This window comes from Rhea americana, unplaced genomic scaffold (genome assembly GCF_003343005.1).
Source record: "Rhea americana isolate MKP2758 unplaced genomic scaffold, rheAme1 scaffold_79, whole genome shotgun sequence".
Lineage (NCBI taxonomy): Eukaryota > Metazoa > Chordata > Aves > Rheiformes > Rheidae > Rhea > Rhea americana.
Window position 1 is genome coordinate 423,880 of NW_028186967.1, and position 12,293 is coordinate 436,172.

Here is a 12,293-nt window from a genome sequence, read left to right on the forward strand (position 1 = left end):
TTCCCTCAAGTGTAATAGTAATATATCTTGAGTATGTGTAGAAAAGGGTAGACATGAAAATCCCCAAAAGAATTTGCTTGAGAAGGCTCAATAAGAGCAGAGCATAGCTTTAGTGTGTCTAAATGGAGAAGAGCATGACTGTAGTGAGAAGTTTGAGGGCCATAACCACCATTYTGGATGAGGAATTATTTAGGGTTGTCTAAGAGGATAAAATTGAAATCAACAAGATAACGATCATGACTCTGAAGTATCTGTATAAATGCCATGTTCTGGGTGGAAAACTAGGGAAAACTCCACAAAGTGAAATATTTAGAAAACTTGAGAAGGCTCCCGAGAAGCAGGTTGTGCTTCTATTGTCTGAGCCAGTCAGCGCTAAACTGAGTGAAGCATTATAAAACATAGCGCAGAGACCACTTCTCTCCTAGAAGAGGAGGCAGACTGGATGACCTCATAGGGTTTTTTCATATCTAGCTTAGAAGGGTCTATGAAAACAAATCTCTCCAAGGGCTAAAAGGGGATTTTTATATCCATTATGTTTTCTGTCTACACTTGAAAGTACTTTACTTTATCCCAGCGCTCCTAAAGCTGTCTGTAAATATTTCATGGAGTTCAGAGAGTCTCTCCCACTTCAGTTGTTGTTTCTGCTGGTTTGATGTTTGCCTCACGGGCTTTCTAGTAAATAGGCCTTTTAACGGTGTTAGCAGTAAAAAACACCTGAGCTCCAGAATGTCTAAAAACATTGCACTGCCACATGCAGTGATGTTCGCTGCGAACACATCGTGGTAAATGCCTCGTATTTCTGCATTTCTGTTACAGCCTTGCCTGGCTAAAAATGAGTAGGGTTGCTTGGGAATAGACTTGCAGAAATGGATGTCTCAAATCTGACTTCAGATTCAAGCACCTAAAGAAATGGTCTGACTTTAGAAACTGTGAGTATTCAGCATCTCAGACTGATATCGGTGGGACTTACCTCTGAATAAAAGCAAAGTAAATACCTTTGGCTGATGTAGATCAGAACTTGATTCAGTAAAGCACCTAAATGTATGCTTAGGCTTTATCTATATTGCCTGTTGAACAGTACTGATTTTAAATACGCAGCTGAGATGTGGCCTTAATTTTCTTTTCTGCCACGAGTACCATAAGTTCTGTAATTAATATATATGTGTAGGTTAACCTATGAACATGTAAGGCATATCTTCCACTTCTTAAAGGTTGAAATGCAATTACATAACACTGATACAACTTTAAAATCTAAATAAGCAAAGTGATATAAATCAAGAAACTCAGCAAAGCCGTGTTTAGATTTCAGGGAAGCTTATCAGTGGTCATGGTGTTTTATCTTTGAATGTGTGGTCTGAGGAAAGAGAGTGAATCCTYTCACTGAGTAGCAGTCTCCTCAGGACCGGATTGGTGAGACAACATCTCTCCGGACAATCTGTCTCGCCTGTTCATGCAGTAGTTGCTGCCTTGGTGATACTCAGTGTTGTCGGGCCCTTCTGCGGTATGTGTTGTCTGCGCTTGGGCACAGCACAGTCGTGTGTGGCCCCTTCTGTGCAGAGCAGCTCTGCACGGGCCTTAGCCACGGCCAAACTTCTTCAGCAGAGCCGTTGACAGTGTGCTTGGTCAAACTTAAGAGATCAGGTAGTAACTGTGGGTGAGGAACACATATTTGGTTATTAACAAAAACACGTATCACTTGCTGTGATGATATTAGGTTATGCAGGTATTGGAGTCCACTGGCAAGAGAACTGCAGATGTCTTGGAGAGAGCTTTGTCTGCTCATAAATGGGATTGGTACAGCTGAAGGATGCTGTACTATGATCTAGGGGATGCTTTCTTATTTACTGCTGGCAACCATTACAGACAAAGTGCAAAATTATGCGGCATGGCTAATCCAGTATAACTGTATGCTAATAAGGTTGTGTGTGACAAGCAGCACCAAAGAGCTGCTGAGAGTATTTCCAAGGAAGCCGTAGGCAAGGACAGAGATCATCCAGAAAGTGTGAAGGTATGCATTCACAATCGAGCTAGCTAGATTACAGACAAGACTATGATATGTTTTTAAATTATTTTATTTCATTCTGAGATGYCAAAGTCTATGTTGGCTTTCTAATGAAGGAAACAAGATCTGGCTTCTGTATGAGCTGCTGTTATTTAGCATTACATTTAGTTTGTGGGCATGGGAGTATTATGCATACGGACTCCAACCTGAAGCAGTACTCAGCYGGCTTGTTCAAATCGGCACATTCARATCAGAGAACAGCCAGTCAGTGAGGCAGTGCAAATGTCACCTAGGCAGGCAATGTTTCCTGTGCGAGTGGGTGGGAGATTATTGGTATGCAGGCAGTGTGAGGCAGTCGATGTTATTTCTTGGCTGTCTGTCCTACGTGTGCTTTGGTGCAACTGATGTGCAAGCGAGCATTATTTATAAGTTCTAAATTTTACAAATACTTTTTAAACAAACAGCCTAAAATATGAAGTAATAATTGGACTAGGAAACTTCACAGTTATTACTGACAGCTAGAAAGTACCACTCTGTGGCCTCTTTACTTTTCTGCTCTTCCACCTAGTCATTCTGCATATATACTGTGATGTTTTCCAAGACTGCTCCATTGCCCTGAAACCAGTACAGCCAGTGGTGTGAACAATCTCTATATTCTCAAAATTTTTGATAGTATATATCAAAAAAGAAAGTTTATAAATCAACATTAATGCCCTCTGAGGATAGATAGCAGGATATTGACTAGGCATGCAAACCACTTAAAAACAAGGTAAAACTGGGATCTAAGCCTGGCAGAACTCTCCCAGAGGGGAGTAATAGAAATTGTATTCATTTACCAAAACAAATGTGTCTTCTAGAGAGAGGTCATATTATATTAAAAAGGAATAACCATGTCCAAGAGCCTTTAGCATAACCACAAGCTTCAAGCAATCAATAGCATCAAAAGACTTTGAAAGGTCATTGAACATTGCACCAGAAATTTGCCTTTGGTCAACTGCATGCTCACAGGAATTATGAGCATATAGCAATGTGGTTCGGAGAGTCTCCTAACCCCAGGGTGCCAGGCAGGCAGCCTGCCTCTTAAAAGAGACTGTGTCTGCAAGGCTTGTGTTGGTTTGGTGACAGTGAGGGTTGAAAGTCAAGGATGGATTATTAACTGTGATACTGACTTTGCCAGCCTAAGACATTGATATTTAAATACACAAATAAAACATATATATGTATATTATAAGCATTCATTTAAAAAGATTACACATCCTAGTCAACCTATCTCTGAAGAACAACTGTTAAAATTCCAGCAATGCGGGGTATTGCCCTGGAAAATCATGAAACAACAAGGTAAGTGTAGTGAGTAGAAACTGTAAAGCAACACAAGGCTGGCTGGCTGTACCTTTCTAGTACTTGTGGGCTTGCCACAGTCTGAGGAAATTTTATCTCGTGGGGTACCCAGGCACAAAGCACGTCCTTCTCACCTGGATTTCTGTTTTTTTTTGTTTTTTTTTTTTTTTTTTTTTTTTCTGTGGAGATCACAGTTGGATTTCCCAGCACAGGAAAGAACCTGATCATGTGACAGGGATCTTCCCTCAGCTTAATATTCACCCTCTGAAACTTAGGGTCTCCTAAGGAAAGTGAATGTTTCCCTGGAACTCTCCAAGGATGTGTGTACTGCCTCTTTAAATCTGTAGCACAGAAGCTGGACAGGAAAGGACAGATTTTAGGGAGAAGTTCAGCGAGAAAGTATAAAAAAGGGAGAGAAGGAGAGAGAGAGAGAGATTGTGCAGATAACTTCAAGGCAACGTAGTTTATCTTATGCTGAACAAACATTTTGTTTAATCTTTGATGGAAGCAAGACTCTCTGATTTGGTACCTTTTTATGTAATAATTTGTTACACCAGGTGATTTTGAGGATGAAACATGATGAGGGGAGGGGGAGCAAGCCATCCAGAAGAGAAGATGAAGTGGAAGGGTAATGCCCACTCACCTCTCATAAAAACAGTRAGGGCAGTATTTAATCTGTTGCTTTAACAACCATGTAGTGACCGCAAAACATCCCCTTTCCCAGCTGAGATAGGAGAGATTGTCAAGAAAATCACATTCCCAATATCTTTGATATGAGTCTCAGAGAAATTCCCATCGATTGGTCAATGCGTTCTCACTATCTCACGTCAAATCTGTGGTTTCTGCATTTGATTTATTTTATTGATTTAGCCTTTTCTGACTCTTACAGTTTCCTTACTCCAGGCCAATAAGAACCCTAATGGACATTTTCTGCTCYGTGAAGAGGCTAGAAACTGAAAGAATAAACTGAGTGAGCAGGTACATTTAGTAACTAAACTGTTATTAGATTAGAGATGTAGAGAGTTACCAACCTGTCTGTAAAGTGCTGGAGAATCAAATTGCAGCAGCTTTTGGGGTAAGGGGAAGCTCAGCTAGCCTCGGTATTGGGAAGGAAAATCCTATGACTGGAATATGATTGAACAGTAATTTTCTAAAGCAGCAAAATAGCTCGTTTGACATGGAATCCTTTACTTCCCTGTCTTGGAACTTGCTCAATCACATTAGGTCTGTTTTGTGCCTAAATGGGATGGTTGTGAGTTACAAAATGTGATTGTTCACACTGGAATAATGCTAGGAATCTAAAACTGTTTAGTCCTTAAAGCTGATCAGCTTTTCAATCCAATCAATAATCAAGCTTATCCAATACAAGGGGCTTAGAAATCAGATACCTGAATTAACTGAATACATTAAAGCAATGACTAGAGATTCTAAATCAACAGGAGGGTCTTGACTAATTCTCTCAAATGTGAGATTTGGTCCCTGTTTCAATAAAGCATATTAGGCAGGAAAATCAGTTTATCCTATCCCTTTATTTCCCTATTTTTGCCTACTTCTTGTTTCCTTGCATCTTCTCTTCCAGTTCCCCCTTCAACCTCATTCTCTCCTCATCTCCCCAATCCCTCCCTCTCCCTTTTCACTGGCTGCTACTTCTGTTCTCTTAACAGTGATTTCAGGACTCAAGCTTTCTGTTCAGGGGCCCTTAGGTCTGTCAGTATTTTGAAGTAATTTATGCTACTGTTCTACAAAATTTGTAGCTTTTYTGTTTCTGATGCTAGTATGCAAGTGAAGGCAGGAAACCAGCAGAGAGAGAGAGAGGCAGACCACTGAGGTTCAGCACACAGATTTCTGGACCATGCAATCACTACTAAGGAAAGGAAAGGAAAGGTTGGCGTTTTGTTCCTGGGATGCTGAACAACATACAAGGTACAGAAGGGACATGTGTGCAAASCCACTGCTTCGTGTCAGTCCCGTCACCTTCCCAGTTCCTCCTGCACATTGCCTCAACAGGAAAATGTTCTGCTGTTTATCTGCTGAAGGACTGGGCTGTAATTTAGAGAAACAGAAGAGCAATAGCTTTATAAACAAACTTCTAAAATAAATTAGGCTGAGGTGAAATGAAAGCTATGTAAGTATTCCCAATATCATTATAAGAATATCCAAAATATGTTATTATTTATATATAAAAGAGTTAGATCGATGTTGCTTTAAATGGAAGAATGGAAAATTAATTAAGGACCATGCAGATTTAGATTTTTTTCCCTATCTCCTTTTTTCTCCTTCCTAATCTCCACCCATCCTCAAACTTCTGCTCATGTACTGAATTCAAAGACAAAGAACTACTAAACCTCTACGAACTTTTTTAAAAAACCCAACATATGGATGAGATTGTTCAGCTGCCAGATTTATATCACCACCTGAATATTACTTAATTTCTCACAGAATGTATGAATGTTTGAGGTTCAGCAGTGTCACAGAATGGTAAATTTCCTGAACTAAAAGTTTCCAAGAGCATGAAAAGCTGCTATTATATTTTACCAAAGGGAAAAAAAWATATATATATGCTCTGTGCAGGAATAATAACAAAAAGCAGACTTGTTTTTTTGTCACCTGTCATTGGAGCAGTCAAACAGAGAATCCCTAGGAATACCAAAAGATGAACAGCATATGTTTAAATATGGGTGGGATAATATGCCTACATAGGTGCTAAAGAGAACTGAAAGCACTTCTGGGTTCATTCCTCAAAAAGCTTTTTCAACATTTATTAGGTATATATTACTCCAGCTAGTAATCAGAAAACAGGACTGAACTCTGGTCATCAGCCTACTTTTTGCTCTGCTTCAGATTTTCTGGCCAAGGTTACAGGGAATACAACTGCTGTCACTAGTATCTCTGTTCTACCATTATCTGTATTTTTCCTGTTAAGACTGAGAATTAACTCATCTACATAAACAGTACTATTGCCCTGGATAGGTACACAAAGTTGTGCTCTTCCACTTCATCCTCTGGCATTGAAAAGTGACATGTATTTTTCAACATGCTTTAGAAAAGATCTGTAGTTATTTTCATACAGTATCTAACTTATTCCAATATTTTCAAGTGTATGTGGGCCAAGCACAAATGCTGCAATGTATGGAACAGATACTGTTTTCCAGTGTGTGAACAGGATGAGTAGTATTTGACAATTTGGACAATTTTAAGAGCATTTTTAAACTCTGAAAGTTTAAGAAGGGTAGAATTTTCAAAGCATTTGAATAAAGAACCTAATCCGTTATACCACTATGCAAGTTGTATAACTTTTTGTTAAGAAAATTAAAGGCTGTGTTACACCAATGAATTGTGAAGCTTCTGTAGTTTTTTTTTTTTTTTTTTTTTTTGATATTGAGATACTATCTTCAATCAAAAGGAAATCAGAAGTAAATCCCACGTCAGTTTTAATCTAATAGCCCTTCTGGACGTTCTGTGTTTTTTTTGGAGTATCTCATTAAGATGAATTCATCTCCTTGGGGAGGATAAAGAAATGTTCAAATGTTCACAGTGGGAAAGATGCCATCAGGTACCCTTCTTGTTTTTTACTAACTCATTGAAACATTTTTCTCTTGAGGTGTAAGTGTGGATTAGATCAATAAAATGTTTTGATGGGCAACAGAGCTGAAGTGTCTGTATCTTTTAACTAAACTTTTTTATGATCTTATTTTCAAAAAAATGTGATGATGATTGAAAAACAGTGCATAACTACAGGTTTGAGGGGAGGTGCCAGGTTTTATATTGCCACAATACCAGATAAACTGGCTGTACTGCATTGTAGGAATCAGATACATTCAGTGTCCTGAGTGGCCTAAGGATTTGATAACAGAGAATAGTCTTTCACATCTACATTTTAAGTTTGACTTTGACCTCTGTTGATAATGAAAAGTAATCTCTGTTAAAGAAGTTGATAGTATCAGTTCTCAGCAGATAGGATTTCTTATCACCAAGAAATAATCTTAATAATGAATAATCTTCCAGCATGATAGATTAAGCAGAGATCAAAGATTCTACCATGTAAAGGAGTATGAAATTATATTTATTACTAGGTGTGGATTCCCACAAAGAAAATATAGCATAACTAGGTTTCTGCCTCCTTCCTATGAAACTGTTATTTTAAATAGTATTCTGCCCTTTACTTAAAAAACAGTTGCACCTATCAAATGTATGGTGATAACTCTTGACTATGCTCCTAGTTTTCGTCATCAGCTGCCAATATTAGGTTTTAGAATTGCAACATTTCACTTGCTACATCAAATATAATAACAAAGCATAGCAAATATATTTTATGTGCATGTAAACCTTCTGATAAAATCAGAAGCTCAAGAACAAAGGCATGCAGGATTACTAAAAGCATTGGAAAAGGTATTAAAAGTTATAGATTGACAGTAGGCAACTAATTCTACTGCTAGTTATACCCCGTATAAATTGCTTGAAGAATAAAACAAGGGCTGTGACTATGTTCTGTACATTGAAGTTAAATTAACCCTTGGCATAGAATTCATTGGAACAAATGGAGTTACATTGGTAGTTAACCCATCCTACTCTGTTGACTTTGCCATTAACAACCTAAGCATTATGCTGGGAGAGCCATTTCTTTTTTGCCTTTTTCTTTTTCCCCCCTAAATGTTCTAGAAAACCTGTCCCACTGCTCTAGGCCTCAACATATCTGCTATTTTCCAGAATCAGTGTGAACTTTCCATTACCATTACATATTCTCCTTTCATAGCAGGCATTGCTGATAATTATCCTCTACAGTAACATGGCTATTAGGAAGAAATCTTTACTTTTGGCAAGCTGCTTAGTTTGTATGTTTGGTACTTACACACTTGTGCAGCCTTTTGGTGACTGCACTGCAGGCCACCTGCCATAAGAAATTTTAGGTTCGTGTCCCAGGAAGGTGTAGCCTGTTAGATAACTATTAAATGGATTTTAATTGGTTAACTAGATTATGTTGCTTATTTCTTGTTTGTGTTCAGGAGGCATTTAATAATGTGTAGCACCATATAGGAAAGAACAACCAAACTCATGTCCAACATTCCTTCTCTTTATATAGCAGGATGCAGTATTCCAGACTCCATGGAGTTTTTCCTGTGTTCTTGCAGTAAATGAATGCTACATTTATTTACCAATTATACCCTTACCAGTATTGAACTCAGTTCTCAGCACTTTTACACTCTGGTAGCCCCAGTGTAAAAGGTAAAATATAAACCTCAAATCTATCATAAGGATTACTACATTAGGAGGTTATATGGTTAGGAAAGTACTCACAATTAAACCAGCACAACTAACTAAAGCAAAACAAAGATAAGGATGTTTGCACTTGCAACTTTCAATTTAGTATTTTAATTTATTGCCATAAAATATATCTGGTGGTGATAGAACACGCTTTACATTCTCTGAGATTCTGTTGCTTCGACGTGTTAGCTTTTCTTTGTAAACCATTAAAAATATTCTTACCGATTTGCTATTTTTCATAAAGACATTTTCAACAAGAAATCAGCTTAGAACACCCTATTCAGTGAATGCTTTATTTGCATGCACACGCAGCACTTCAAGAGGGGCAGTGTCCAAGGATACGACATGGATCAATTTTTAACTTTCAACAGCAGCACTCTGTGGTTTTGGTGGAAGACAGACCTGTTGCAAACACCTGTAGGAGTCCAGCAGGGCTGCTGCTCCCTCTCACTGAGCCCCTGCGGGCACTGTGGAGCTGTCTTCGGGGAGCAGTGGTGACTCCTGGCTCCYGCTTCTCATTTTGGAGCTGTACACGGGGGCATTTTCTGGTGCACCTGACCTCCTATCCTGGTTCCTCTGACAGCCAGACCAGAGGACTGAAGCTCCCTGCAGCTCCCACTCTGTAAGCCCTGCTTTTTTCCCCAGAAAATGACACTGGCCATGAAGGTGGCGACCTAGTGAAGCAGGCAAGATGCAGACAGGATGGACACTTGRATTTAGGAACTGGGATTTGCTCCAAGGTCTCCAGACTTGACATGCCTGAGCAGATAAGTGATATCTGTTACCTGAAAAAAGCAAGGGGTCCTGCTTTCTGCTGAGCTCACTACTAGACCCTTTCCTCACTTAAAGCACTCATGTAAATAAAGCATAAGTATGTGGCAGGTCAAGGCCTAAACGTTGTCAGTGGAAAAAAAGATGTTTTCATAATTATAGCAATCAATGGTTTTAATTATAGATAGGCTAGGTACAATATTTTCAGACAAAAATATGATTTTCTCCTAGTTAGAAGTACCTCCATAATTGCTGCTTTGTACGTATTAATAAAGATAGATCTCAAAACCACAATAGTAATGATGTCAGACCAGTTCCAACAAGTTTAAATACGTGCAGTGTCTGGTAATATCCTTCYTTTCTTGCCTACTAACTCTTTCCACTGTGCTACTGTTCGAGCACATTACTAGCTCATACAGCACATAAAATCATATTTGTTTCTAATTTTAATCTTGCCAGCACCTACATTCTTTTTTTTTTTCAACTGTAATTTGAGAAGCAGTATGTCAACGGTACTAACCACAGTCCTGTAAAGGACAGGCACAAAGGAGTGAAGATAAGATTACAACGCATGCATTTAACTGTAGGCTTTCCACAGCCCTCCAGCTGGGTCCGCACAGGTGCATTCTTGGCCCTTTGTGCACCTGAGCACCTTCCACTGCAGAAGCAGAAAATATGCCCAGTTCAYTTTCATGCATATCAGAGAGGCCCTTGCCTAGCTCGCATCAGCCCACTGTTTTACAAATGAAGGTGGGGGCCATGGAACAACCCTTTCATTTTACACAGACACGCACCTCTGCACCCCTGGCGTCGATGAATCCWGGGCTCAGCAAGAGTAGCCAGCTTAAAGCACCCGTGACCTGATACTGCAGGGTCTCGGCACCTCTASAAGCATTTCCGGACCAACTCCAAAAATGAAGATCTCCCCCTCTCTGTCCCCCCCAAATCCTCTGAGGGCAAACGTAACCTGCCTTCCTCAGTACGTCAGTGACAAGATGCCACTTTCGTGCCGAATCTGCTCCGCACTAGCTCAAGACCCTGGCTTCCCTCCCGCGCACTGTGCCCCGCAGCCCGCCGGCAGCCTGGCCCCGAGCCGCTCCCGCGGCGGCCGTTGGGCGGCCGTTGGGCGGCCGTTGGGAGGCGCCCCCGGGGCCGTCGCGGGACGCCGACTGCGCGCGAAGGGGCGCGGGGGAGGGGAGGGGGGAAAGGCGCTGCCGCCGGCGCGAAGGGCGGGGCCGGCGAGAGGGGCGGGGCCTAAGCTCACGTTCGAGTTCCCAGGGTGACCGGGTGGCCGCGCCGTGACGTCAGGGTGTTTCCCGGTGACGTCGAGGCGGCGCGTGCGCAGTGACTGCGGCGGCGATTCTGGGTGACATCACGGGCCGGGCGTGACGTGCCGGTGGCGCGGGCCGCTAGGAGCTGGCCGGGATCTGTGCCGGCCCCCCTCCCCCTCCCACTACGGGTCGCGGCTGGGGGCGTCCCGGCGGCGGGGACGCGGCTCCCCCCTCCCCCTCCCTCGCCCCAGCGCTCCGATCCAAGATGGCGGCGCTGAGCAGCGGCGGCAGCGCGGAGGGGGCCTCGCTCTTCAACGGGGACATGGAGCCCGAGCCGCCGCCGCCGCCCGGGCTCGGCGCCTGCTACGCGGCGGGCGGCGGCGGCGGCAGCGGCGACCCGGCCATCCCGGAGGAGGTGAGGCCCCGCGGCGGCTCAGCGGGCCAGGCGAGGCCCGGCCGGCGGCGCCGGGGGCCTCCCCCGCTCCGGGGAGGCCCCGGCCCTGCCTCCCTCGGCGCCTCTCGCCGCTCGCTCTTAACTGCCGCTAGCGATGCGGCGGGGGGCGGAGAGGCGCCGCGGCCTCGGCCCTGTYCCCCCCATCCCCCCGTACCGGGCATCGGCGGGAGCGTGGAGCAGCCGCGAGGGCGGCGGGGCCCGGGCGAGGGAGGTGGCTCGGGGTCTGGTTTAAAACAAAACAAAGCAAAAAAGAAGGAAAAAAAAAAACACCGAAATTCCTTCTTGTCACACTTGGAAGTTACCTGATGGCTTTAGTTGGCTGAGCTGGTGTGTGGATGTTTTGTAATCAGTAATCCCCGATGGTCTTGAAATGTCGTTTAAAAAAAGGGGTTTGTTTCCTGGATTTTGGCCCTACTTAGGATTTCTGCACAAGGAGTCTGAGGAAATTGGACAGGGCACTGTGCAGGCGCTGGGGACGTCAGGCCTCTGGTTTGTATCTTTATTAGATACTTCCTGTGTTTTGGGGCATGTCACTGAACTTCCTAATCCTATGAAGAGCAGTGATACCTGTTTTGGTAGGGTTAAGTTACTAACAGTTCTGAAACATTTGTAAAAGGCGGAATAGAATACACTCTAACAGTGTAAAGTATTTTGCAGGTTACTACAGATACTGTAGGCTTTGAAGTCAGAGTGAGTTGCTGAATGTCATGTATAAAGTCTGTTCTAGAGTTAAATACAGATCACAGAAATGGCCTCCTCATTCAGTACTTTAGTTGCTGAAGATTATTTTAGCTCAGCTTAGCTTTCCTGAGTATGTCTGTGTAGACAGTGTGGTGCCTCTCATCTGCGAGCAAAGTCTTGTGGTTTTGTGAGGTGCTGAGCCGTTGAGGTAACAGCTCCCTGCTGCTCTGAGGGAAGACCTTACTCTTTCCCTATTTCTGGTAGGGACAGCCAGCCTGCATTGAGCTGGTTTTGATCATTGGCTCACAGAGGGGTCCAACTCAATTCTACCTCATCAGAAAATACTAACTGTTACCACTTTTATTTATTTTTATGGGATTAATGAGTTGAGATGTCTGACAAGTACCAGAGATCATGCTATGTAGATGGCCAGAAAGGAGAAATCTGGAAGGAGCCTTTTCCCCCATGATGTTAGTGAGAGGTTAGGCTGATTCCTCACTCTTACAGAATTACC

At 42.6% G+C, this 12,293-nt stretch overlaps 1 protein-coding gene across 2 annotated transcripts in view; it reads left to right on the forward strand.

Moving 5' to 3' along the window:
* Positions 1-10,721: 10,721 nt before the first annotated feature.
* BRAF (B-Raf proto-oncogene, serine/threonine kinase) overlaps positions 10,722-12,293 on the forward strand; it is an 87,289-nt gene continuing 85,717 nt past the window's right edge. For both annotated transcript variants that reach the window (XM_085322577.1, XM_085322576.1), the window contains exon 1: positions 10,722-11,059. In XM_085322577.1, the coding sequence (XP_085178703.1) occupies positions 10,910-11,059 (150 nt within the window). In that variant the 5' untranslated portion in view covers positions 10,722-10,909. The remainder of the gene's footprint in view (positions 11,060-12,293) is intronic.